The sequence below is a fragment of the Durio zibethinus genome, chromosome 3 (genome assembly GCF_047325235.1).
Source record: "Durio zibethinus cultivar Kanyao isolate XHJ-2024 chromosome 3, ASM4732523v1, whole genome shotgun sequence".
NCBI classification, from domain to species: Eukaryota; Viridiplantae; Streptophyta; class Magnoliopsida; order Malvales; family Malvaceae; genus Durio; species Durio zibethinus.
Genome location: NC_143164.1, coordinates 10,342,396 through 10,369,462, shown reverse-complemented (window position 1 = coordinate 10,369,462; position 27,067 = coordinate 10,342,396). Strand labels below are relative to the sequence as shown.

Here is a 27,067-nt window from a genome sequence, read left to right as displayed (position 1 = left end):
GTAGGGTATATATACGTGGACAGTTCATCCAAGCACGATAAAGAGGGAAAAAAACAAAACCGATTGAAAGAATGTTTCGGGAATATCATAAGAGAGAAGCAAGCTGGCGGCAAAGCCCATGTAAGAAAACCTGCTTGAATTCCCATGCAAGATACTGTGCCGTTAAGAGATAAGCGATTCAGCGATTATGATTATTCCATTCCCATCAATATTATGCCATGCATCTTTTTCACGTATGCTTAATCAATCACTCCACAGCTTTAGAATCTTCCCCTAATTAACTGGCTTTTCTTTCTTGATTAATAAGTCTTGTTGGTGGCATGTTTTGGTGCTATTCAATGAGAGAAGCAATTGAAATATCTTCCCCCTGAATTGAGGCTTGAGATTAAAGCAACCTATTGATTTTTAGATTTTTCTTAACCAAAAATAAAAAATGAAGCATTTATAATTTGTTTTAAATCATGCGTTACTTTATTTCAGATTGAATGCTTTACTTTCTTTTTAAAAGTCATTTTTAATGGAAAAGAAAATTTTGACTAAATTGTTTCACAATCAAAACTTTTTTCTGGTACTAAATATATGTTTTGAGATATGTTTTAATATATGAGTAAATTATACCATACATTTATGAGTTTTGTGCAATTTAAAATTTATATCATTCATATTTTAAAAATTTAATTTTTTATTCAAATCTTTTAAAAATACATTTCAAATTTATCCATTTCATCAATTGTTGTTAAAACTTAATAAAATTTGTCACTTTAGTGCCATGTGAACGTCCATATGATGTCACGTGATAGAAAAAGCTAAGCTCATTTTATTTTTAGGTTGAAATTTACATATGCTACGTGGGCTTTTTATGGTATTGATGTGACATATTTTATTGAATTTTACCAATCCAATGACAGATTTGATTCATTTAGAACACTTTTAAAAGGTCCAAAAAATAAATTTTAAATTAGATCGTAAATAAAGATAAAATATTATATAAAAATCATGAATGATGGGTTAATTTTAATCTCTAACATATTTAATTTGGATTACAAAATTTACATTCTAATTAAACGATAATTCCCCTAAAAGCCAATTAGATAATTTATAAAAGAAAAGGGTGTATTAAAGTGGTATGAAATTTGTTTTGTTAATAACAACTACCATACTTTTTAGTATTTGATAGAATTTTTCTCTTTAGAAAATTATTTAATACAAGTAACTCCATCAGTGATATTAGAAGAGTATATTTAAAAAAATAAAATTAATGAATATAATAAAAAAAACACATAATATTTTAAGTTAAATTTAAAAAACTCACTTTAAAATAACAAAAAAAATCCCCATTGTCCAGGTCTCAATGTTGCCAGAAAGGCCCAAAATTTATTGGACCACGGTCCAATGTGCTGTAGCCCAAGCAAGCCTGGTTCAGCCACGAATCCAATTGAAACACACACTTCTCGGGAAACAAGATAAAAAATAGGACGGTTAAATCAGGTTGATCACGTGGCACGTGGAATCCCATTACCACCACGTTTCCCATCCCCCAAAAAGATCACATCGTCGAATCAATTCCACGTTGTCCCCAAACTCAAGCTCCGTCACCCTAACATCTCTCCTCTCCCCCAAAAAAACCGAGTCAAACATTCCCAATCAGAACTCTTTCTGGCCACTCGATAATAATATTCCACGCGCCCTCACGCGCGCTTGTCAGTCTCCCTGATCCCAACAGAATCACAAACCCCAAACCCCAAAAACAACAACAAAATAAAAATCCCCAAGTATCCCAAAGCCTAGGCAAAACAAAATCCAGGGCGACTGAAATTTTCTACTAGAGAATCTGTGGGTAAAGAGAGAAACTGTCGCCGAATATGGCGTCGTCGAAAGTAATGCGGACTTCAAATTCCCGAAATTCGGATCTCTCCCGACGCTCTGCTTCTTCTTCTTCTTCTTCCTCTTCAAAACCCCAATCTTTCTCCGATCAAAACAACAGCAGATTAAGCTCAACAATGACGGCCGACGGCATTCTCCGAAACGTTTACTCAGCTGCTCCCAGTACGGAGACGACTCTGGTCGATGCTTCCATTACTGTAATTGACACTCCGATTCCCACCGCCGTCGCCGATAATTCCGAAGTTTCTCACGATCAAACCGTGGCGGATTGTAATAACAATGTGGCGAAAAGTGTAGACGAGGTTTGGAGAGAAATAGTGTCCGGCGAGAGGAAAGAGATCACGATGAAAGAGGAAGCGCCCGACGAGATGATGACTTTGGAAGATTTCTTGGCGAAGGCTAGTGCAGTGGAAGAAGCGGTGGCGGCTGCAACAACGGAGGTGAAGGTGCATCCGGATAGATTGAGTGGAGGGGTCTACGCGTTTGATCCTGTAGGAGAGAGTGCGTTTCAAATTCTGGATAAGATGGAGGGGTCAATTGTTGGGTTGGAGAACGGGATGGAAGTCATTGGAAGTGGAGGAGGGGGAGGAAGAGGGAAGAGAGCAAGAGGGATTTTGATGAAGCCCTTGGATAAGGCGGCGCAGCAGCGGCAGAGGAGGATGATTAAAAACAGGGAATCCGCGGCCAGATCTAGGGAAAGGAAGCAGGTATAAGATTGGTTGGATTATTTTGATTGAATTGTGGCAATGTTAATGGATTTTTTTTTCTCTTAATTGTAGGCATACCAAGTTGAAGTCATTAGCAGTGAAGCTTGAAGAGGAGAACGAGTGGCTGTTGAAAGAAAAGGTATTGAATTTTGCTTTCGATTCTGATTATTTTTTATTTTATGATTTTAGAATTATAGTCAGGAACGGGTAATTTTTTCTATAAATTACTTGCTGGTGGGAAATATCTCTTATCTCAAAATAGTTTTCTTTTTGTCTTGTTCTCAGTGTAGTTGCCATTGACTTCATCTAATAGAGGAGACATTTGCATTACCTGCCAATGAAAGGATTTGTATTAAAACTAGGAGCTCCTATTTTGATCAACTTTTATTTCCAAACTTACAAAAGTTGATAATGATTATACTTCTTGAAATATAACTGGTTTGGAGAACATGGGATTTCCCCCAAATCAAGCACATATTTACAAATTTTGAATTTCACTTGATATATGGTTATTTCCAAATCATGATTGATCACTTTACTTTTAACTAGAACAATAACATTTAGGAAGGAATGAGTGCCATTAAATATCGTAAGTAAGAAGATGGAGTTTGTGTGTTGGTGTTTGGAAGTGGCCTAATTTATCTGGCAGCAACAGGTTTCACAGTAATCCTTTGGATTCTACTTGAATTTACTTGCCCTCTCTGTCCATAGTCTTTGTTGGATTTGTTTGGTGGTTGATTCACTGTATAAGTTCTCAGGCTAGTTGTAAGTTATAATCTCATTTTGTGGTGTTCCCTCACTTAGCAATCTCTCATCATCTTTCAGCTTCATGTGTTTATAGAAAATGTTCTTTATTTGCTATCAGTTATGAAAATTTCTGCTATATATTGTGTTTATAGTCCAGCCGTCCTTTAGTATATATAGGCATAAAGGTAATCCTACACAGTTTATGCACTCAAATGTACAAACCTGGCATTTTCAAGAACTTAAAATGAGTAAATTCACAATAAAATGCTTGTATCCATGTACAGGCTGTTTCTATGCTTGGTCCTTGCTGGAATTTGAATTCTCTAGATATGCCATTTTTGCATGTACTCAAGTTAGCCAATAATTGGTTGTTGTTTTATTTGTAGGGCTAATTATTGGCTCTCTTTACCCAGGTCAATTGTCCTCATCATGTCTTAAGTGACTTGAGCATAAGCCCAAGTGCAATCATTCAAGCTCATGCATACATGCATGTATACAAACTCACATATACCAAACCAAAAAACCAAAAATCTAGAATACTTCTTGCACTTATGCCCATACACAAATGGGTTAAATACAAAAATGGTTGCTGTACTATACATGTTGTGTCAATTTGGTACCTAAAAAGTAAAAATACGCATAGATACTTGAACTTATAATCAATCCATCACTTTGGCCCTTGGCACTATTATTGTTAGTTAAGTTGCTGACGTGATATAAATATCCAATAAAATCCTAACACGTATCAAAGAAGTCCAATTATCGCTACATCCATGTCAGCAAAAATAAAAAAATAAAAAATTTTTAAAATTTTTTAAAAGCATAAAAAATTAAAAGAAAAAAAAAGAGAGGGGAAGACTCGGGAGAGAGAAGGCCTTACCTCAAATTCAACTCCCAACTTCCGCATTGCTTTCTTTTTTCTTTGTTTGATTGCTGGAATCAAAGCAAAAGTAAGTTGTCATTTTGGTTTGAATTTTCCTAATTTCTTGCATTTTGTTGAGTTTCATTTCTTAGGTTTATTTTGGAACTAATTATATTAAATGTAATTGCACTAGTAGCTAGCAGTTCATATGCAACAAAGAATAAGTTATTTCTGGTCTTCTGCATGCGTTTCTGTGGGAAAACATTTATTTACAGTTGGTCGTAATCTTGTAATCTGTATATTTATATTTGTATCTCTAGAATTAAGTATTTGTATCCCTAGAATTAAGGAAGATTTAGTTTCCTAGTTTAACCTATAGTTAGTTGTATATAAACCTAAGATTCTTGTATAATTGTAGATAAGTAGTTTTTCAATATACATTTAGTTTCTACATGGTATCAGAGCTTTAGGCTCTTCTTGGGAAGAAAAATTTTCAGCCTTCATTGCTGACTTTTTTAGGCCTTCATTGTCGAATCTTGTTTAGGCTTTCATTGCCGAACCCTTTCAAAGAAAGATATCACTATCACCCAATTTGAGGAAATGTTAACTGGAAAAATCACTGGAGTACTACAGATGTCTCAAAAACAAGGAGAGTTCAACAGGGAAGAGATTGAAAAGCTGAGAAACTTATTGAAAATCCTTGAAAAGCCTACTATGGTATGTTCTTTGGGTAAAGTTTCTAGTTCAGGTAAAGCTTTCGGTTCTCATGGATTAAATGTCTCGGCTAAGCCTATTACGAGTTCTTGGGTCATTGACTCAGGAGCCACAGATCACATGACATATTCCCCACAAAAGTTTAATACATATAACCTGTGTCCTAGTAATAAGAAAATTGTTGTTGCTGATGGTTCACTTACACCACAGTGGTAGGATTAGGAGATGTTCAAGTTAATCTCTCGTTTGTTCTAAAAAATGTTCGTCATATTCCTGGATTGTCTACTAATCTGATATCTATACAAAAACTTACCAGAGATATGAATTGCAAAGTAACTTTTTATCCCTCTTATTGTGAATTTTAGGATCAGAGTTCGGGGAAGAGGATTGGACTTGCTAAGAAGAAGGATGGACTATACTATCTTGAGACATCAAATAACACAAGTAGTATAAAAAATAGTTTACCTTTGTCATTTCTTTCTGAAAAATCTTTCAATAAAGACAAAATCTGGTTTTATCATATTCGTCTTGGACATCCCTCTTTTGGAACCTTGAGAAACATGTTTCCTTCTTTGCTCAAAGAATTAAATGTTGAAGATTTTCATTGTGATAGTTGCGAATTTGCAAAACATAGACGTGTGTCTTTTCCAATCAGTAACAAAAGAAGTTCTACTCCCTTTTACTTGATTCATAGTGACATTTGGGGTCCCTCTACAATTTTTAATATTTCTGGTGCGAGATGGTTTGTTTCATTCATAGATGATTGTACTAGGGTCTCTTGGGTTTTTTTTACTTAAATCCAAATCAGATGTGAATAGTGTGTTTTTAAGCTTTCAAAACATGATCCAAAATCAATTTGGAGTAAGAATCAAGAGATTTAGGTCTGATAATGCAAGAGACTACTTTAATCAGAGTCTATCCACCTATTTCCAAAAAGAGGGGATTATCCATGAGTCATCTTGCGTTAATACTCCACAGCAGAATGGAGTGGCAGAGAGAAAAAACAGCTATTTATTAGCCACAACCCGAGCCTTTCTTTTTCAAGCAAATATACCTAAATCTTATTGGGGGAAGCTGTTTTCACTGTCACACACATTATAAATAGGTTACCTTCAAGAGTTTTGGGATTTAAAACTCCTATGGAACTACTCTCACAATTTTATCCCAACCTCAATACCATAAACAATCTCACACCTAGGATATTTGGTTGTACATCATTTGTTCATGTTCATAGTCATAACAGGGGAAAGTTGGTTTCAAGAGCGATTAAGTGTATTTTTGTGGGGTATTCTTCAACTCAAAAAGGATATAAGTGCTACCATCCTCCTACCAAAAAATTTTATGTCTCTGCAGATGTCACTTTTGAAGAAAATAAACCATTTTTTACTCAACCTTATCTTCAAGGGGAGACTTCATTCATGGAAGATAAGGATAAAGACTTCTTTTTGCTTGATTTGCCCCCTTCTTCAACATTTACACCCATTAATTCTTATGAGTCGAAACCTGTTTCTGTTGAGCCAGAGTCAAACATTGAATTTGAGTCTGAACCCATTTCAAATACGGAAGATGTGACAAAGGATAATATTGTTCTTGATTCTATGAAGGAATTACATGTGTACTCAAGAAGAAAAGTTTCAGATCCTGAACCAGTGCCAGTCCAAGAACTTGATCCTAACTCTGGAAATGAGGTAACTACAGTTTTTGACTCTGTTTCTCAAAATGAGCATGAATCTCCTAAAACTATAACTAGTGATTATGATTTGCCTATTGCCATTAGGAAAGGAACCAGAGAATGTACCAAGCATCCACTATACCCAATATCTAATTTTGTGTCATTTGAAAAATTCTTACCATCCCACAAAAATTTTCTTGTGAGCCTAAACACTATTTCTGTTCCAACTACATTATCCGAGGCATTATCCAGTGAGAAATGGAGGCAAGCCATGAAAATAAAAATGGAGGCCTTAGAGAAAAATCAGACATGGGAACTGGTAGAGTTGCCTAAAGGAAAAAAATTCAGTGGAGTGTAAATGGGTTTTCATTGTAAAATATAAGGCAGATGGTACTGTTGAAAGGTATAAAGCCAGGTTAGTGGCTAAGGGCTACACTCAGACCTATGGAGTGGATTACCAAGAAACCTTTGCTTCAGTTGTCAAGATGAATACAGTTAGGATTTTGTTATCATTGGCTGCAAATTACAATTGGCAGCTTTAACAATTTGATGTAAAGAATCCCTTTTTACATGGTGATTTGGAAGAAGAAATATATATGAAGGTTCCATCGGGATTTGGAGGTCATCTAAAAGCAAACAAAGTATGCAGGCTAAAAAAGGCTTTATATGGCCTTAAACAGTCTCCTAGAGCTTGGTTCGGGAGATTTGCCAAAGTGATGCTTGCAATGGGATATAAACAAAGTCAAGGAGATCACACATTGTTTATCAAGCACTCTGATTCAGGGATAGTCACAGTTCTATTAGTGTATGTTGATGATATAATTGTAACTGGAGATGATGAAAAAGAGAGAATCTCTAAAACAGTGTTTGGCTAGAGAATTTGAGATAAAAGAGTTTGGGAGATTGAAGTACTTCCTAGGAATTGAAGTAGCTCACTCACGGCATGGTATTTTTATCTCACAACAGAAATATGTGATGGATCTTTTGAAGGAAATTAGGAAGCTTGCATGTAAACCTACAAATACCCCTATAGATCCTAATCATAAAATTGGAGAAGCTAATGAAGATGCTGCTGTAAATAGAGAGATGTACCAAAGATTAGTTGGAAGACTCATTTATCTCTCACATACTAGACCTGATATAGCATATGCTGTGAGTGTGGTAAGTCAATTTATGCATGGTCCTAAAGAAGTGGACCTACAGGCTGTCTACCGTATATTGTACTATTTGAAGGCCAATCCTGGGAGAGGTATCTTATTCAAAAGAGATTCGGGGTTAGTTCTAGAAGCATATACAGATGCTGATTATACAGGTTCAGTAACTGATAGAAGATCTACCTTAGGCTACTGCACTTTCTTAGGTGGTAATCTTGTGACTTAGAGGAGTAAAAAACAGAATGTGGTGGTAAGATCAAGTGCTGAAGTAGAGTTCAGAGCAATGACTCAAGGAATTTGTGAACTACTATGGTTAAAAATTATCCTAGAAGACTTGAAGATCAAGTGAGATGGACCAATGAGACTCTACTGTGATAACAAGTCTGCAATAAGCATTGCACATAATCCTGTGCAACATGACAGAACAAAACACATTGAAGTAGACCGGCATTTTATAAAGGAGAAACTAGACAGTGGGTTGATTTGTACCCCTTATGTATCAACCAAGGGTCAACTTGCAGATGTGTTGACTAAAGGTCTCAGCAGTGCAACATTTCAAGAAATTATTTTCAAGCTGGGAATGGAAAACACCTATTCACCAGCTTGAGGGGGAGTGTGGGAAAACACTTATTTATAGCTGGTTGTAATCTTGTAATCTGTATATTTATATTTGTATCCCTAGAATTAAGTATTTGTATCCCTAGAATTAAAGAAGATTTAGTTTCTTAGTTTAACCCCTAGTTAGTTGTATATAAACCTAAGATTCTTGTATAATTGTAGATAAGCAGTTTTTCAATATACATTCAGTTTCCATAGTTTCAGATGTATCTTTTGTTTTATTTTAATTGTGTTTCTAGTTTGGCTAGAGAGAGGCTCCTGGTTGTTAAAAAGTTTGAATTCATGTATTTTTTAACGTTCATGTATTCAACTGCCAACTCTAGATTTCATCTCATTTCAAGCTTTCAGATTCAATGGCATAATGTTGGAAATTGAGGTCAAAGGAGAGGGTTTTTTTACGTCTTTTGCCATCCCCAATAAGTCTGTTATCATTGCAAATGGATATCTCCTTTCATAATTATGCCTTGTTCAATTCTAAATTCACTACAATATTTTTCTTTTTTTTTTTTAACTTTTTGAAAATTTTAAATTTTTTCAATTTTTAGATTTTTTTTCTTTTTCTTTTTTTAATTTTTCTTTTTTTTCGGAATTTTGTAGATTTTTTTCTGAATGTTTTTAACTTTTCATATATTTTTTAATTTTTTTGAATTTTTTATTTAAATGTTGATGTTGCTGTGGCCTCACAAATGATGTGACATTTTGTTGCCACATATCATTTTATTCAGTATTCATGCCACATAAGCAACCTGACTAATGGTGTTAGTCTGAAGTGTGGATTTTATATGTTTAGATACCAAATTGACAAAAAGTGTATAGTACAAGGGTCATTTTTGTATTTAGCCCTACACAAATCATATTTTATCCAAAGCAGGACATTTCTCTCCCTTCTTATGCATCTCTTGTATGAGGTGTTAAACCCAAGTGTGTGGAAGGAACTAGCTTAATTTTACCTTTAACCATCTCGTTTCATGTATATTTTTGTTTTCATGTTCTAGATACCAAGTCCTGACCGCTTAAATTTGAGGCTATCTTTCTATCCTTTGTTTCTTAGTTAGGTAATTCTTTCATTAAACTTTTTATTTAGTTAAAAGGAGGCTGCTATGAATAAATTTATTGCAGATGGTAAACATCGAATGATCTTATAATTAATTTGTATTGCTGTTTTATTTGTCGACTGCAGTTGTAAATTTTCTTGTCCGTAAATTGCTATGATTGCAGTATCTGGACAGTCTGCTAACACAAATAATGGTAATGGCGAAATAAAAGTTTTGTAAAAGGGAGAAACCCTTTGGTTTTCTCTGACATTTCTATCTTTTAACAAGAGCACAAATCATTTTTCCATCGTTATGAGAGGAACTAAGCCAGCAGGACACACGGCTTTGTGTATTAAGCTTTGCAACAAGTAATCGTATTTCATGTTTTATAAATAAGTGTGCATGTATAAACTTAAAACATATAATAAGAAGTTGAACAGTCTTTGTTTCCATTGATTGTAATATTTTCTTGCTTATTCCATCTATTGAGTCATATGTATGACCCTCTTTATTGTGTTTGTTTGCTTCCTTGTGACTGCTAATTGTTTGCTTTTCTGTTAAGTGATCACTTTGCATGTTACCATTGTACTTCACTAAATTAGATATTTGATTGCTATTTGGTTACTTTTGTGTTCATTCGATCAAATAAATTAATTTGGGATTCCATCAGTATTTGCACTAGAAAATATGGTTTTGTGAGTACATAACATGCACTTAGAACATTGGCTTGCTTTTAGTCAACATGAAATTCTATTTTGCACAACAAAAGATCTAACTTTTAGGACTTCTATCTTGTAGAGGAAACAAATGCTCACAATTTATTTATTTTATTTTATGCTTTTTTATTTGCCCATACTGTACTTCCATGTTAACCTTGCAAGGTCTTTCATTTCACTAGTTTTTCTTGTGTATGTTTCTGTCTAATTGAAATTGATTACTTGCAGGCTGAGAGGACTAAGGAAAGGCTTAAGCAGGTAATACATCGCTGCTTTGATCATGTAGATTAATGGTCAATTGATTCAATGGGATTGGTCAAAATAAAGAAAGACCTAGTTTGATCTTATTTGTAGCTGGAACAGACAAAGGAAATTGAAGAGGAAGGGTTTAGAGAATAATCTCTTGCGCTAAATAAATATAGTTGAAGTAAGTAATAAGGGAAATGAAAGGGTGGGGCAGGAGATGGCTGGGGCGGGAAGCAACGACATCTATCATTTAGGTATTGCCATATTGGGGCTTTATTTTGTTATTGGACTTGCTTTTAAATTTTTTTTAAGGAACATTACTGGTATGCTTCTAATTGAGTGGGAGGATTTTCTGCTTGACATAAGTGAGGGAAGAGGCTCTTCCGTAGAATATGGTATGGCCAAAGATTATTAAAACACCTAGGAAGCCTGTTAAGAAATGAATGAATATGAGGAAATAAGGTAATCAGTTTCTAATTTTAAAAAGATTATTGTCTGTTATAATTTCACCAGCAAAACATGAAACCATGTGCATGGCTCCCTAACCCTGAGGTTTCCACATTGTTATAAATTTCATTGCAGCATGCTTGAAATGTTTCTGTTAAAATTAACAGTTTCTAATATTTCAAAGAACTGTGAACAATTCCTTTTTCGTTGTCTAACTAGAAACCTAATTTGATTTAAATTTGTAGATGAGTGTATCTATTTCGGGGTGAGGAATTTTGTGATTCTGTCATTGTTCAAGGATTCAATAATTGGCCCTTGTTTACCCTCTTATACATTAGTTGGTCTTGATATTTGTTTTAGTTCTTAAATAATACTTGAGTGAGAAAATGCAGTTATGGCCGAAAGAGAATCCAGCAATAAATTGGGCCTATTAAATTCCTAAATAGTTGCTTATCATGTTGATTTGTGGTGTAGCTCATGGAAAAAGTGGTTCCAGTTCTGGAGCAGCAAAGACCACCACGTATGCTCCGTAGAGTTTGTTCTTTGCAATGGTAGATATTATTTTCTTGAGATTAGTGGGAGGGAAACAAAAACACCTAATCTGACATAAGGAGGGGGTTAAAGGGGAGGGTAACAGAAAGGGAGGACCCCCATTAAATTTATCTTGTTTTACTAGTAATTCCAAGCTGATAGTTTTCTAGAGCAGTTGTGGTTGTTTGCATGTAAACAAAGTGAAAAAGGGGTTGTAACCTGAAGCATGTCCATGATGGACAAATTTCTTGTTACGAAATAGAAGAATTGTGGCAAAGGAATATAGGGCAGGAGGCATGAGTTGGCTTATGTAGGCAGTGGGCTATGATGGTTCCTCATGCAGCTGATGTGCAAGAGGGAACAAAGGATTCTGGACTAGTATGTACTGTATTTATGTAGTGACAACTTTGGCAAAATATAGAAAGGCCAGTAGTGATGTATTTATATTAGTCAGAGCATTACTTGTTGGAAATTATGTGCATGATATGATGCAAGTTTTAGAAAAAGGCTGTTTATTGATGGAAATCGTGGCTAAGCCTCTATTTGGTTTTGGGTTTCTTTTAAAATTGAAACACAATACATCCTTTCACCTCCTACTCGATTGAAATAAATAATGTGACTGACTGATCAGAAATGGTATGAAAGTGCTTCCGTTTTGCTTACTGAATTTCCATTCATCCCGATTGAGTCGTTATACTTTCTATAGCATTAGCATGCCCAATATTGTCTTTTTGTTTTATTGCATATGAAGCAAGGGTAAGTAATCGGTCCGTTACTTATGTTTTAAAAAATAAAAAAATTGATTTGATCAGATTTTCATATTTAAAGTAATATTTTTTATTGTAGATTAATAATAAAAATTAAAGAAATATAAGATCAATCGATTGGGTTAAAAATTAAAAAATTTTCAGTATTCTTTATCATTAATTTTGAGTAATAATTTTATAACAATTTTCATCTAATAAAATAAAATATAATTTATTTAAAATTTTATAAAAAATATTGATTAAATTGATTGATTTAATTATTAATTTTAAAAGTCAAATTAATCGATTAAATGATTTTACTTAATCAATCAATATCAAAATTGAATTAATTAAATCGATTTTAGCAAATTCGATTGATTTTGATCAATCAAATTTATTGAAATCAACTTATTTTCATCACTAATATAAAATTGTTGTGATCGAATATTGATCATCAAAATTAAGATTTCAATATTATATCGATGTAGTTATTTTAATGATTTTGAAACAAATAAATGATAGATGATATCAGAATGCAACTTTATATAGAGAACTTTTTCCTATTCTATTTCTAGTTATTGAGTTGGATAAAAAAAGCTAAAAGAGTTTTTCATTCTTACGGATTTATCAAATACTAGTAATTCTTAAAACTTCTAGATCTTCTTTTAATTTATCTTTTCTCTCTTTTCTTGTACTTAATAAATCTTCTTTTAAGTTAAAATTTTTTTATGAAGTAGATTATATTTCAGAAGTGAAAAAATTATAACAAACAATTCTTCATTTTATAAACCTCTATGTTGCTTTTTCAAATTCTTCCACTTCCTTTACAAAATTTATAAAAACCCTTCTAAAACTAAAATTTTAAGCTCCAAAAAAATACATTCAAGCTATAAAGTTTGATCAATGCATTCTTCTATCAGGATCAGGAACCCAAGATCACTTGGTTACTCTTTAAATTCCAAAAGAAATTCCTCAATAGTGGTTAGAAAAAGGATACCCTTAAATCCATTTTGGTACTATCATAATGGCTTTGACTTTTCATAGCAGAAATGATATTCTTATGTGTACCAAGATGGCCTTGTTGGATACCAGATTCAAATATTACAAACATGTGGTACTTGGTATAGTCGAGATAACACTTAATGTAGGAACTGTCTTCTTCACAGTCTTCTTAAATTACAATATGTCTCTCCATAATCCAACAATATTAGATGCTTTAAAAGTTTAAGAGTAGATTGTAGGTACTGAGATGAAATGATTCCAGGTAACCCTTCACTACCAGATGGCGTACAAAATTTAAGATTATGCCATAAAATTACTTCTTTCTTACTCTGGTGATGCTGTATTTGTAAAGATAAAAGTAGTAGACAAAAATCCTAGACATGTTCGTTTTCCAAAGTAGATCTCCAACGACAAACTTGCCACATTACTCCGTAAGTCGTGGATAACAAGTTACCAAACGATTTGAAAAAAAAAAGATGAACCCATTTTGACAATTAAACTTGATCCTACCTATAAGACAAACCAAAATGGCACTATGACAATTGAGTTTGATCACAGTAAAGGAAAAGATGTTCCTCCCATAACTATCTTTCCAACATAGTTCATAATACAAAGATGTCAAGCTAAATCAAATGTTCCAATCACACACTTCTAATCTGATGGAAAACTTATATATGTATACAGATCTCTACAAGGATATTACTATTGGGACATTGATTGTAGACACAAAGAATTTCAGAAAGACACATATAGAAACTTCCTTGATGATGATGATAATCCTCCAAAGAAGCAAAAGTAAAAGTCCTACCAACAACAACTGAAAAAAAGATACGAAAAAAAAGACCCTGAAGTTGATCTCCTTGGTGAATCCTTAAAAAGTTTGACCATTATGTCATTTATCTTAAGAAAGACAAAAACCAGATTCACTTCTCATACCCTATAAAATCCAAGCTTCACAAAAGCTAGATTTTAAACCAACCCTTACCTCAGGTGTGCATGATGTAACCAAGTTACCCATGATGGTCTAATAACTCAGATTTCTCTCATTTTCAAGAATTTCACAAAGACCAATACAAACACATTCCAAAAATCCCAAACCCTACTGACTATGATAAATATGGAAACAAAAAAAATGTTTCTTGTGTAGAAGCAGTTTTAAACTAGTAAACTGAAAATTCTTTCAAACATAATGCATACTTGCATAGAATTGAAAACAAGTTAGACCAAGTCATCATCATTTTGACTAAATCTTGTCAATCTTCAAAATATTATTCTTGAAATACAATCAAAGATAATAACTTTAGATCAAGAACTCAGATATATGGTTGAAACAAACACTAGATTCACTTATGCTTTCATTAAAAGAAAAGAAATGAAAAGCCTCAAGATTCAACTTGCAGACTTTCATAATCAGCTTTGTCAGAAACAACAACAACAACAGACAACTTTCAATTATAGTATCTTCACTCTTATCAATACTAAAATGCATGACACCTCTTACCAACCTTACGGCCTTCCTTCTTACCAACCATATAACCCTCATCCAACTTCACCCCCAAAACTTTTTTTCACACATTTTCAATACAAACCACTTCTCACATCAACATCCTCTCAACCAAGACAATATTTCACCCCAATCTTAGACTAACTAGATCAACCTCCCTTTGGTACAACTAAAAAATAAATTCATAAATTTAGAGAAAAACAACCAATTGATCCAAAGCCCAAAAGAATTACAGAACAACCATTTTCTCAACCCTCAAAACCAAAACCAAGTTTAAGCTCTGTTACTACACCTTCAAACCTTACACCCTAACTAGAACAAAACCAACACAACTTATAATTTCTCTCACACAAAACATCATTTCAAAACTGATACAACATAGAGTAAAAGAAAACATCCCTAAATTTTTCATTGAAGACATCTTTCTTTCTACTTTTGAAACATAATCTCATATGAAAACTATTGAGACAAATGACTTAGATGTTACACTTCTTCAGATATTCATGACAGAACCAATAATTGAAGTTCCAAAAGACAATCCAAAAAGCATAACTCTAATGCAATTGACACTAAACAATAACCTTCTCTAACACAAACACATGTTCCTCTTTCCATATCAAAGTTCTTAGTCTTTATAATTAATGATATTCCTCATTCAAAATGGCCTTCAAGATTCCAAGAATTCCTAGCATGAGGACTAGTTAATTAAACTCCAATCCTAATGTTATGATGAATACGATTTTACTCATATTCATCTCAAAATTGGTTGGAACCCTAAAAAATTTTTAGGACAATATTGGTGAATACAAACAACTATAGTTTCTTAATGCCCAAATATTACAAAAGTTGTATCTCAATTTTAGCAATATTTTTCAAGCTAAAATGTTGTTCCTTCCATCCAAAAGATCTTGATAGATACTATTAATAGTTTTTTCAGTATTTTTACATACTTGATAGATTCGATGATGTCAACTTAAAGCAAGCCTTCCTAAACTCTGTTTCAGAAGAACTTGCACAACAAACAAGAACATAGCTTAACTTAAGATCCTTTGATGTCAGAACTATGAATCTAGGTATATCTACAAGATGATGCCAAAAGCTCTTGATAAGATTTGCAAAAGAGCATAAATATATTGCAAACTTGGTGAACAACTCTAGAAAGCTAAAAGGATCATGTTTTTACTCTTCCTCGAGACTCCAAATCAAATGGTCTTTCAAGAACTCCACATGTCTTTGCAATCACAAAAAAATAATAATAAAACATATCAAAAGATTCAAACCTCTCAAAAATTATCACTTCTCTAAACATAAGAAGCTATTCAGATAATCAGACAAGCCTAAAAGATTTAAGAAATTCAAATTTGACAGAAAGAAAAAAAACCCGAAATTGAAAAAAATAAATGTTTTCTTTGTGCAAAATTATAACATTTTGCAAAGAACTACCCAAAGTCAAATAAAAGATTAGTAAACATGATACATGATATTTTTAATATCTCTTGTATTAATCTTTCATATGATGACCTTGAATTAGTCTTCTCCCTTGATGATAAGCACAAAAAAATATCATTATTTATGATCAAATAGTTTGATGATGATAACTTAAACTTAGACTCAAATAATTATTCAGATCAGTACATGTCAGTGCAAGAACTCCTGAAAATTCAAACCCTTTAACCTTTAAAAATGCCTTTAGCTCCAAGATAGATCTTTACCCATAAACATTTTCCTCTCATAATAGTTACAACTTTTTTTGATACTGGTACAGCCTAAACCATAGCAAATCCCATTGTATTACCAAAAATCCTTTGGAAAAAATAAAAACCCTTATTCAAAATTGCTAATGAGAATATATTTTCTACAAGCTTTATACTTTGTTGCCCTTAAGATATTCCTAGGTTGTCAAATAACTCAAAAGATTTTAGGATCGTCATTTCCACATAAAGACCTTGTTATTGGTTTTGATGTTATTACCAATATACCAAGTTTAAAACTTAGTGGAAAAGGTATAAAATCTGAAAGTTATTTTAAACCTTGGAAAAACCTTCCAAACCTCTTTACCTTAACCATTTAGACAGATTTGTTCCAAAAATTTAGATAAAAGTTCATTTAAATTTTATATGCAGATAATCATTTAGAATTCCTCAAAAAATACAACCATCCATTTTAGAAAAACCCTGATTTTTTTTACTATCTTTTCCTTAAAAAAAGATGAAAATGCCAATATGATGAAAGCTAATCACTCAAGCATGAACCTAGATCATTTCAAGTTAGCAAGCTAATAATGTTCACAACTCCAGGCTCAAGGATTAATTAAACCAACTTCTTTTCCATGGGCGTGTGAAGCGTTTTATGTCAACAAATGTTCAGAATAAGTTTGTGAAAAATTAAGATTGGTGATTAATTACAAGCCACTTAATGTTTTTCTTATCGATGATAAGTTTCATCTTCTAGACAAAAAATCATTGTTTGCAAACCTATCACAAACAAAAGTCTTCTTTAAGTTTGATTTGAAAGCAAGATTTTGGCAATTAGGTATACATCCACAAGATAGATACAAAATGATATTTTGCATCCCTCAACATCATTTTATTGGACAGTTATGCCTTTTGGATTAAAAGTTACTCCATTTCTATTCCAGAAAGTAATGACAAATATATTTACCCCTAATCTTGATAATACACTAATATACATTGACAATTTCTTATTGTTCTTTCTAGATGTCACATCTCATACATAGTTATTAGATAAGTTTCAACAAATTATTTAACTGTATGAGATAATACTCTTAGAGGAAAAGATAATCATTGGTGCTTCATAAATTGATTTTTTAGGCATGCATTTGAAAGATGGATAGTACATAGCTCAACTTCACATTGCTAAGATACTTATAGAATTCCCTAATGAAAATTTTTCCAAATAGCAAGTACAATAATTCTTCAACCTAGTTAACTGCATCAGTAAATTTTTTTTAGTTTTTGCACAAATAACTCATTTTGTTAGATAGATGCTGAAGAGAAAATCACTTATGTGGTCCCAAAAGTAGACAAAGTAGTACAGATGCTGAAGATAAGAGCACAATCACTTCTCACTTTAAAGATTCCTTCATATGGCAAAAGAATATTATAGATAGATGCAAGCGATAAATTTTGGTCAACAATCCTTTTAGAAGAAAAAAAATGAAACCAGACAGATATGTGATATATTCAAAAGTGGTATATTCCAATATTCGAAACTTTATTATCACTCTACATTAAAAGAAATTTTAATTGTAAAGTATAAAATCCAAAGATTTGAATTTCACTTCATTGGATATCACTTTTTCGTGGAACTAGATATGTCAGTTTTTGACCAGATGCTTAATTTAAAAAAAAATAGATACTAAATGCATAGCTACTCAGACTCTTTGAATGATTCTCAAAGCATTCATTCACCATAATGTATATAAAAGGCAAGGATAATGTTCTCTCAAACATGTTATCTAGACATGAATCCTTCACCTTTTTCCTCCTAAGTCCCTCACTCAATAAAAAAAACCATTTTTTATACCCTTACCTTTATAAGTTAGATTACAAACCTTTCACCTCAAATACAACCTTTTTATATTGGTGTTCCTAGTAAACATTTTTTCTTTTGAAATTTAACAAATCATTGCCAAAAAGATCATTGAAAGTCATGCAAAAGATCTCATTTTTAAAATACAAGCTATACTAATAAAAAAAAAAAATAGATCATGGCCTTAAATCCCATTGGATTACATCCCAAATATTTTTTCTTCATCTTTTCTAAATACCCCACACAGCCAACTATTTAAAAAAAACCTTTGTTCTTCTCTAGTACCTATGTCAACTATACACCATTACCGTTAAGTTTAATTCTTTTGACCTTAATTGGGCTACTGTGGTCCTTACCAACGCAGACTATTTAGAACAAAAAATGTTATGCTTGGCAACACTCTAAACAAATGGTTAAACTTCACCAGAAACATTCCACAACATTATTATGTCATTTTTATGTTTCACAAATCCTATGAAATTTATGATGGCTTCATCATTTTTCACAACCATTCAGACATCTACATATGTAACCCGTACTTCTTGTATAAATCTATATTCTTGTATGCTCATGCATATAAACTTTTACTAAAAAGACCCGATAAAATCAATTAGATCTAGATTCTTGATAAACTTTTTCCTTTCAAAAAAGAACCATGGTGGAGGTACACCCCAGAATAAATCGAAGAGTTATACAATCGCCTTGACAAACAGACTCCTAAACCCCCTTTCAATAATTGGTGGAGTGATCTATCTTAAAGACTGGTAAACTTTGACCTCTATAGACTAGCAAAATTAGCCTAGCTTCTAACAAATCTTTATTGGCAAAATTCAGACAACATTACAAGAATCAAAGAAAGATTCGAACATAGAATGTATAGCCAGTTGTTTCAACACTGTGACAAAGATCCTGAAGATTTTGAAAAAGAACTTTTTCAATTGGTAGACAACTGTTTATTCATCCAGTACCTTGAAGATTTTTCATAATGATCTCGTCTAAAATTTAGTCGTGGTGTTGTAGAAAGAACAATTCTCTATTCCAGTCCAATTATGTTTAATTATATGTGACGATGATTGTTAAATTCCTTCAAAGGACTTCAAGACAATATGATAGCACATCAAGTCAACATTAATTTTTATGTATACTTTATGTTAGCTTTATGTCTACTTTAAGTTATTTTCGAGTTACGTCTACTTTTCTAAATCTATTTTGATAAAGCAAAAAGAATCTTAGTTTTACTTTATTAAAGCTACTTTATTAAAATTGCTTTAAGTCATGACAGTTGCTTTATGTTTAGTCATGGATTTCGTGTCATTATTAAGGTCTTATTAAGTTACTATTTGTTTGCTGTTTTCTTGTATAAATTTATAGCTCTTTCTCCTAGGAAAAACAAGTCATAACTTTCCCAAGAAGTTTTCCTTTGTAAGAAATCTTCTTTTATAAAATATATTTGGCTAAAAACTTTAATCTCTTTTGATAATTCTTTCCTCCTTCTCTAGTAATTAGGTTTAGAATAAAAAAGACTTCTTCTATATCATGATTTGTAGTGATATAAGTAAAGTATACTCTATTGTTACCATAATATTGTAGATCTTCTACATCAAAAAGCCTTATAAAATTATTAAACAGATCATCGATCCATTCTTTTAGCCAAAGAAAATTACTATACCATAATTTTATTGAAATAAACTATTATAATGAAAGATATGTTTTTATAAAAGTTAAATCATCGGTTCAACTTTATGTCAAGAGTGCGTTTAGTTTTGAATACTGATTAAAATATTTTAATTATATATTTAAATTATAAATTATTTATGTTGAATATTATTTTAATGTAGGTAACCGATATGTTTAGTTTTAGATATACAACATATGAGAAATAGTAACTTAAAAAAAAAAAAAAAAAAACTATTGCTACTAAATTGGTAAAAGTGAATATGTTTATTTGAGAAGCATGCTATTGCTATTGTTATTGCTACTGCTACTGCAATTGGTAGTAAACTCGTACGTTTTTATTGATTATCTTCTGCCAAAGATTTCATTGTGTTGTAGTTCTCTTTAGGTGCTTTTGTGACCGTTGGCTAGTCGTTTAATCCTTGTCTTTGTCACTGCATTTTTAGTCCTTTTGTTCTTAACATAAGTTTGGCCCCCCACTTCGAAAGTCACAATTAGTACTAAGGCTGTTGAAATTGTCGGTTTTTGTTTTTTTGTTTTTAATGTGTGCTTGAGTTTTCTTCTTTTCTCAATTCCAAAAGTGAAGACACATGTCCAAACAAAGCGCACCAGTATTGGGATTTCAAGTGGGGGATGACGTAATTTTGTTCAACATGAATGAAAGGGGTAAATCTCATCATTTTTGTAGAATGCTAAAGATCCGAGTGCCAAGTACTCCTTGTTAGAGTTGGTAAAGTGTAAACTTAAAATTTCATATTCGAATTTAAATTAGTTTTAATTTTAACAAATAAAGATTGAAATTAAATTGATTTAATTTTAAAATTTAACATGATTGAATTATCAAAATTAAATTGATTTAATTTTATATTTAATAATTTGAATTGAAAATGATCTAAACCCTATTATTAATCAATACTAGTACAATCTTAAACAAGGAACAATATGCTTTGTCTCAAACTTGAGGAGAAAACCTGTTCAGCTCTTCATATGGATCAAGTCACTTTTTTGGTACGTAAGCCTAATTTCACTCAGATTTTAGATAAGATTTTTTAAATTTGAATTTGGATCAATCCAAAATTTTTTTAATTAAAAAAATTGTTTTTTTATTTAATTTTAATTTTAAAATATATTTAAAATATTAAACATTTTAATATAATTTCTCTAGGAATTTCTTTTTGATATATGGATAATTATTTAAATTTTACAAGCCAATTTTTTTTATTAAAAAGAAGAAATACAAGCAAGATTAAAGGGGTTATGTTATACTCAATTAAGATAAATAAAAAAGGGTTAAAAGCAAAGGTAAAGATTACATTGAAGACAGCAAAATTGGATACCCCAGCCAGCTCCCCTAACAAGACAAAACCGAAAAACAAAGAAAATTATTTGAAAAGCAGAAGAAAGATAATCAACGAACTAATAATTTTAGAATAACAATCCCCATCATTTTTACCACAGGAATCCCAAATTCCATTAATCTGCCAATTTCTACTTTTTTTTTTTTTAATTTTATCCCCTTTGTTAAAGTTAAAGAGGTCAGTTTTTTTCCGCAAACAAAATCTTGCCACCTTTCACTGTGTAAAATAACCAAAACCCACACAACCTTCGATGCAGCCGGGGCTGTCATCCATTCAAAATCCTTACTCTTAAAAGCAATACACAGCTGCCATTGTTCCTCTCCCTCTCTCTCTATCCACTCTCCACACATTTTTCAAAAAACTATTTTTTTTCTTGCTCAACAATCACCCAAAATACCAGAAGACAAAGGTCTAGAGCCCTTCTAAACTAAATCCTTCATCTCTTGCATTTCCCCTTCAAAAGGCAAGACTGAAGAGTTCATGAAGATCTTCTCCATATTAATCTTCCTCATTTCTCTCCTTTTCCCATTCTTCTTAGCCTGTCATTGTGAAACAATCCTGGTGGATGGTGTTTCAGAGTGGAAAAATCCCAGTGTTCATGTGGGGGACTCATTAAGTAAGTATAGTTGAATTTTGGGTTTTGATTTTTGACTACGGATTTTACTAATTTTTTGTTCTCTATACTAACATTATTATTCCAATGCTTTTGTCTTTAATATCTCAGTTTTCAAACACAAGTATCACTACAACCTCTATATTTTTCAGAACAAAGATGCCTTCAATCTCTGCAATTTCACCCAATCTACACTTCTCACCAAACCCAACTCCACCTCCTATGCGGTATGTCACTCCCTATCTCTGTCCTGAATATTGGCTTAAGCTACGTGTTTTTATATATGTTTTTTTTTTTTTTTGCATTCTTTTTCAATTGCTTTTTCCAAATTGGTCAAAGATTTCATAGCTTATAATTAGTCATTATAACTACTTCTTTTTAGTTCTGTCATCTGTGTAACTTTTCTTCGGTTCTTCAACGCTGGGAAAGAAAAAGAAAAAGTATAGTAATTTCCCAATCAACTCTCTTTTATATAATGTGCAGTGGCACCCTTCTCGCCCTGGTTTCTTCTACTTCGCTTTCAACAATGGCTCTCTCAAAACATGCCAAGGCTCTCAAAAACTCTCCATAGAAGTCTTTTCTGCGTTGCCTCCAGAAAATGCAACCAGCCCTTCATCAGAATTACCTCCAACGGCCGCTCCAGCACCAACTTCCGGTGGATCGGTTGTGTCATCTTCCCCAGCATATCCATGGCCATTCCGGCCTCGCCAGGCGGTTTCACCAGCACCAAGTGCTAGCTCACCAGTAACAGTACCAACTCCAGTGCCAGATAAAAGTGGTGGCATCCCTTTTATCAACAGTAACCCTGCAGTTCCATTGCCTACTGGTGAAGTTGATTCTGCTACTATTAGCCCTTTGCCCACCTCTGATCATGGAGGACAGGTACAATTTTTTTCTATTACATTGAAAATAATAGGACTTTTTCCTTTTTATTTTTTTCAAGTGAAAAAAAAAAAAAAAAAAAAAACTTAAACGAGAAAGAAGGATTCAAAGATGAATCTGAACCTCTTAAAAAGCAACAATAACCCTTTAGATTAAATCAAAATTAGTTTGAAAAATACTAATAATGCTATTCATCATGTCTTTAACTGGACTGACAAATTAGAAGTGTTTATGATCAATGATCACTGATCTGACAACTGTTGGTACTTGTTGGATTTTTTGGCAATTCATAGTTTTAAAAAACTGTTTCTTTGTTTTCATAGTACTGGAGGGTTACCCTTTTGCCTGCTCAAACTCAGTTATTGATAAAAATAGTAATTGTTAGTACATCCCCATGGGGGATATTTTGAGTGAATATCCGACCCAAAAAAACCAGAAAAAAAATAAATTAATGTTGATATATATCATTTATAAATTAATATAGTATATGTTTTTAATATAATTCTAAGTTCATTTAATTTTAACTTTTAATAAAGTGATATTTATACATATATATATATATGTATGTCTATTCACCAAATTGATGGGGTGTTGTTGTTTTGATTGGTTGGGTGGTTGCAGGCAGTGGCGGGCCTCCTTGCAGCTCCAGTGGCTCTATTTTCTGTGGCTTTCCTAGCTCTGTAAAGATAGAAAGAGAATGTTTGGCTAAATTGGTTGTAAATTAAAAATATTTTTGAGTAGAAACTAAATGAAGTTGAGTGATTAGAGGGTAAAGTAGCTTTAAGGTGCATGATTATATATATACATATAGAGAGAGAAAGGTCTTGTGGCGAAAGGTGAATATTGACAATAGCCATGCATCCATATCTTACTTTGGAATCGATTTCTTCCACTTTTACTTTTTTCCTGTCCCTCCCCACCTTTTTTTCTTCTTCTCATTTTTCGTCTTCAGACAAATTTTAATTTGAATCCCCTGCCTGATCATTGCATCTAATTCTGCCTTTTCTTTTTCATTTGCCTTTTCTTTACTATATAAATCTATAAAAAAAAATTTTGGTTTTTGGAAGCGTTTAGAATAGGAATGAAAAGATGTTCGTGAGGTGTGTTTAAATTTAAAATTTTAAAAGCTTTTCTTTTATATATCTCTTACACCTGACAATTTTATCTGTTGTACACATGGCCTGAAAAAAGTGCTGAGATATTATTATAAGGTTCACATCGCAAAAGTAATGAAATATGGTTTCTTAATTTCCGTTTCACTAATATATGTAATGCCCTAAGGTGAGGATATTCTTGAGGCAATGCTTGAACAATGTTTTTTTTTTTTAGTATTAAAACTAAAAGTATAATACTTTAAGTAACAGATCACACATGATTGATGACTACAATTGTATCTTTTGACATATACTAGTAATGAGCTCGCACGATGCTGCGATTTTAAAAATTTTTTATTTATTAAATTAAATAATTATTTTTATTATCTAAAATTAGTTAGTAATTTATTAAAACTTTTTTATTTTTTAAAATAAGAAAATAAATAGATTTCACAACTATCTTTTTTTTTTTTTTTCTTTTTGCGGCAACTTAAATTTTTAATACATGATTAAGTTTATGATCCTTTACTCAAAAGATTCTAACAAAATAACACCATAAATTCAAACAATTAAATAAACATGATAGATTAACAATAAAAAAATTTCAAAAATCCTTCTAAACAAATAAAAATGTTTCTAACTAATCGAGCTAGTTGACTATTTTCACAATCATTAATGGAGTTCTATGGATAATTTAATTTTGAAAACACAGGAAGCAACCAAATAACTTGGCATAAGTCATCTAATTATCAAATTAGATGTAAAATGTAGCAGAAATAAGAAATCATTAGCTACATGGATATAGAAATCCTTTTTTCATTGTTGGCCTTTTATCAAACAATACGCTCATTATAGACCATGAATTACTTCAACATTTTTTAATAACATAAAAAATACTAGAAAGAATGGAAGAAAGAGACAATCAAGAAAATATAGGCATCAAATCAATATATTTTTAATTTTGTACTATAAAATATTTATGAGGTATCGGTAGGATAGATTGCGACAATATGCAACAACATAAATAGAATGACGAAACAATGAGCTTTAATCATTGTCAATCACACTCGAGAAAAAGGCCCATATGTCACAACGTTTAGCTTGGGAGAATCTATGCATTAAATACAAAAAATTATAAAGTTATCATCAATCTTTTTTATTTAAGTATGATTGATCACCTATGTAAATCTATCATCTTTAAAATTGTTCTAAGTATAAACTAAAGGTCCCTAAAAAGATCCTTTTTGGTCAACATTAAAAGAACAAGAGTTTGAAAGTTAGTTATGTTTTAGCAAGGTATTAACACCCTTATACGCCCAAATTAGTACCAAATTAACTGTGTGTTATTTGATTTAAGCATTATCAAATATAGTTTTTATCATGTCAATAAATCAATTCAAATCCTTTTATTTATTTACAAAATATGGTGATACAAAAATTTTATCAAAATATCAAACAATCATGCAATAAATATTAAAAATATACTATGCAAAAATTATTATGCAAATATATTATAAATCATACCAAATATTATGTAATAATATCATACATAGTGTAGATAATCTATTTGTGTTCGGGGTCAACTGGTGTATTATTATTATTATTATTTGATAATGCTACTATTATTATTATTATGTTTTTTTCCTTTTCTTAATCTGCATTGACTCAAGCCATGAATTTGCAAAATCAAAGATCTTTAATTTAGAACCAAATTAGATCAATTAGCCCTACATAACCTTGCCTAAATCATGTTTGATAGAATCCAATCTAGGATTCAAGCCTGAATTTGTTTTGTTTGAACCTTAAAATTTCTACTGGAGACTGGCTATAAATTGAACACAATATTGTAGAGAAATTTATGAGTTAATTTTTAGAGAAAGGATGAGTGAATTTATGGAAAAAATACGAGTTAATTTTTAAAAGGAAATATTTATGGATTTAGGGTTTCTGATAGTGGATTTTTGGAAGAAATTTCTTAAGGTTTGAATTTTTGGATTTTGTTTTGAAGTTTTGGATTTGAAGTTTGAAAATCTTAGTTTATGTTTAAATTTTTGAAAAATCTAGGTTTGGGTTGAATGTTTGAATTTTTTGATGGGATTTCGGTATTTTTTTTTAGAAATCAACAAGTTGCCTAGTTTTTGGTGACTTTTTTTGGGATTTTTTATAGAGAAGGCAGAGAAAAATTCAACTAGAGAGAGAGGACTGGGAGCTTCTAAAGAAAAATTGAGGAACTTGACTTTTAAAGGACCCCAATATGACGTTGTTTCTAAAGACCTAGGATTTGCGTGAACTTGAATAAGATCCATGCACGGCCCGTGGATCAACCCGACCTGATCGCATGTTTTTATTTTATTTTATTTTTAATTTTTGATTTTTATTTATGCCATTTTTATTTTTTATTTATTAATTATTTATTTTATTTTACTGATTTTTTTTAAATTGAGCAATTTATTATTTATTAAATATTCCTTTTTGTTATTTTATTTTTGGAAAATAGTATAAAAATATATAAAAAATAAAATTTTCTCTTTTCAAATAAATTATGAATCTTACCAATTATTGGAGGATATTTCATGGATTTAAATTTTATGGATTCCACCAAACTATTGGAGAATTTTATAAATCAATTTTTGCCAAAAAAAAATTGTTAACAAAGTATTTTGAATTTTATTCTACCAAACTATTGGAGGATTGCATCTTAAATTAAATCTTACCAAACCATTGGAAAATTTAATGAATTTTCTCAAAAATAAAATTTTATAAATATTTTTACAATAAAATCTCATTAAACTATTGAGAGACTTGCATCAAAGCAAATCTTACCAAACTTTTGGAGGATTGTTCTAATTCTTTTCTAGAATAAAATATATTAATAAATTCGACAATGGAACCTCTTCAGGGTGAGACACTACTCTTCATAAATACTTCTGAGGTGAGAAAATTATCTTAAATTGCTACCAAACTATTGGAGTAATCTTAAGATCAATTTTTAATAGTAAATATTTTGGTAAATTGTAAACATGTTTAAGGCTTGGATAATTTGATATCAAATTGGCACTATCTTTTAATGGGCACTATAAGAGTGCTATAACTTTTTTTACGTATAACCGTATTCCTGAACCTAAAATATGATTTTATAGATTAGAATCTACTATTTAAAGATATCAAAGTCAATTTTAGGATTTCTCTTTAAATGGGATAGATTTGATCAACTGGTAAATCACACATAAACAAAAAAGATTGGTGGCAACTCCCTTTAATTCATGTCTAGTAGTAGGTTTATGGATCTATAAGTTATGATAGTTTAGCA

General features: G+C 31.6%; 2 protein-coding genes across 3 annotated transcripts; both read left to right on the top strand.

Annotated features, from left to right (window-relative positions):
• Positions 1-1,497: 1,497 nt before the first annotated feature.
• Positions 1,498-11,781, top strand: LOC111299182 (G-box-binding factor 4-like). 2 transcript variants are annotated; one of them, XR_016340934.1, is made up of 4 exons: positions 1,647-2,591; positions 2,664-2,730; positions 10,337-10,366; positions 11,276-11,781. XR_016340934.1 is itself a non-coding variant. In XM_089758427.1 (3 exons), exons 1-2 carry the CDS (start codon positions 1,863-1,865, stop codon positions 2,697-2,699), a joined length of 765 nt encoding a protein of 254 aa, XP_089614553.1. In that variant the 5' UTR covers positions 1,498-1,862; the 3' UTR covers positions 2,700-2,730; positions 10,337-10,840. The 2 variants fall into 2 exon arrangements, 1 of the variants encoding a protein (XP_089614553.1); XM_089758427.1 differs by lacking the exon at positions 11,276-11,781 and having other exon boundaries at positions 1,498-2,591; positions 10,337-10,840.
• Positions 11,782-21,457: 9,676 nt separating this feature from the next.
• LOC111300104 (uncharacterized) lies at positions 21,458-23,568 on the top strand. Its single transcript, XM_089757932.1, has 4 exons — positions 21,458-21,784; positions 21,893-22,008; positions 22,265-22,663; positions 23,285-23,568. The coding sequence occupies exons 1-4, from the start codon at positions 21,649-21,651 to the stop codon at positions 23,345-23,347; spliced, it is 714 nt and encodes a 237-aa protein (XP_089614058.1). The 5' UTR covers positions 21,458-21,648; the 3' UTR covers positions 23,348-23,568.
• Positions 23,569-27,067: the final 3,499 nt, after the last annotated feature.

Bases quoted from the DNA above. Each gene is read 5' to 3' on its own strand.
- LOC111299182 (XM_089758427.1), top strand. From the start codon at position 1,863: ATGGCGTCGTCGAAAGTAATGCGGACTTCAAATTCCCGAAATTCGGAT. The intron at 2,592-2,663 runs GTATAAGATTGG...TCTTAATTGTAG, and splicing joins GATCTAGGGAAAGGAAGCAG to GCATACCAAGTTGAAGTCAT.
- LOC111300104 (XM_089757932.1), top strand. From the start codon at position 21,649: ATGAAGATCTTCTCCATATTAATCTTCCTCATTTCTCTCCTTTTCCCA. The intron at 22,009-22,264 runs GTATGTCACTCC...TATAATGTGCAG, and splicing joins CCAACTCCACCTCCTATGCG to TGGCACCCTTCTCGCCCTGG. The intron at 22,664-23,284 runs GTACAATTTTTT...GGGTGGTTGCAG, and splicing joins CCTCTGATCATGGAGGACAG to GCAGTGGCGGGCCTCCTTGC.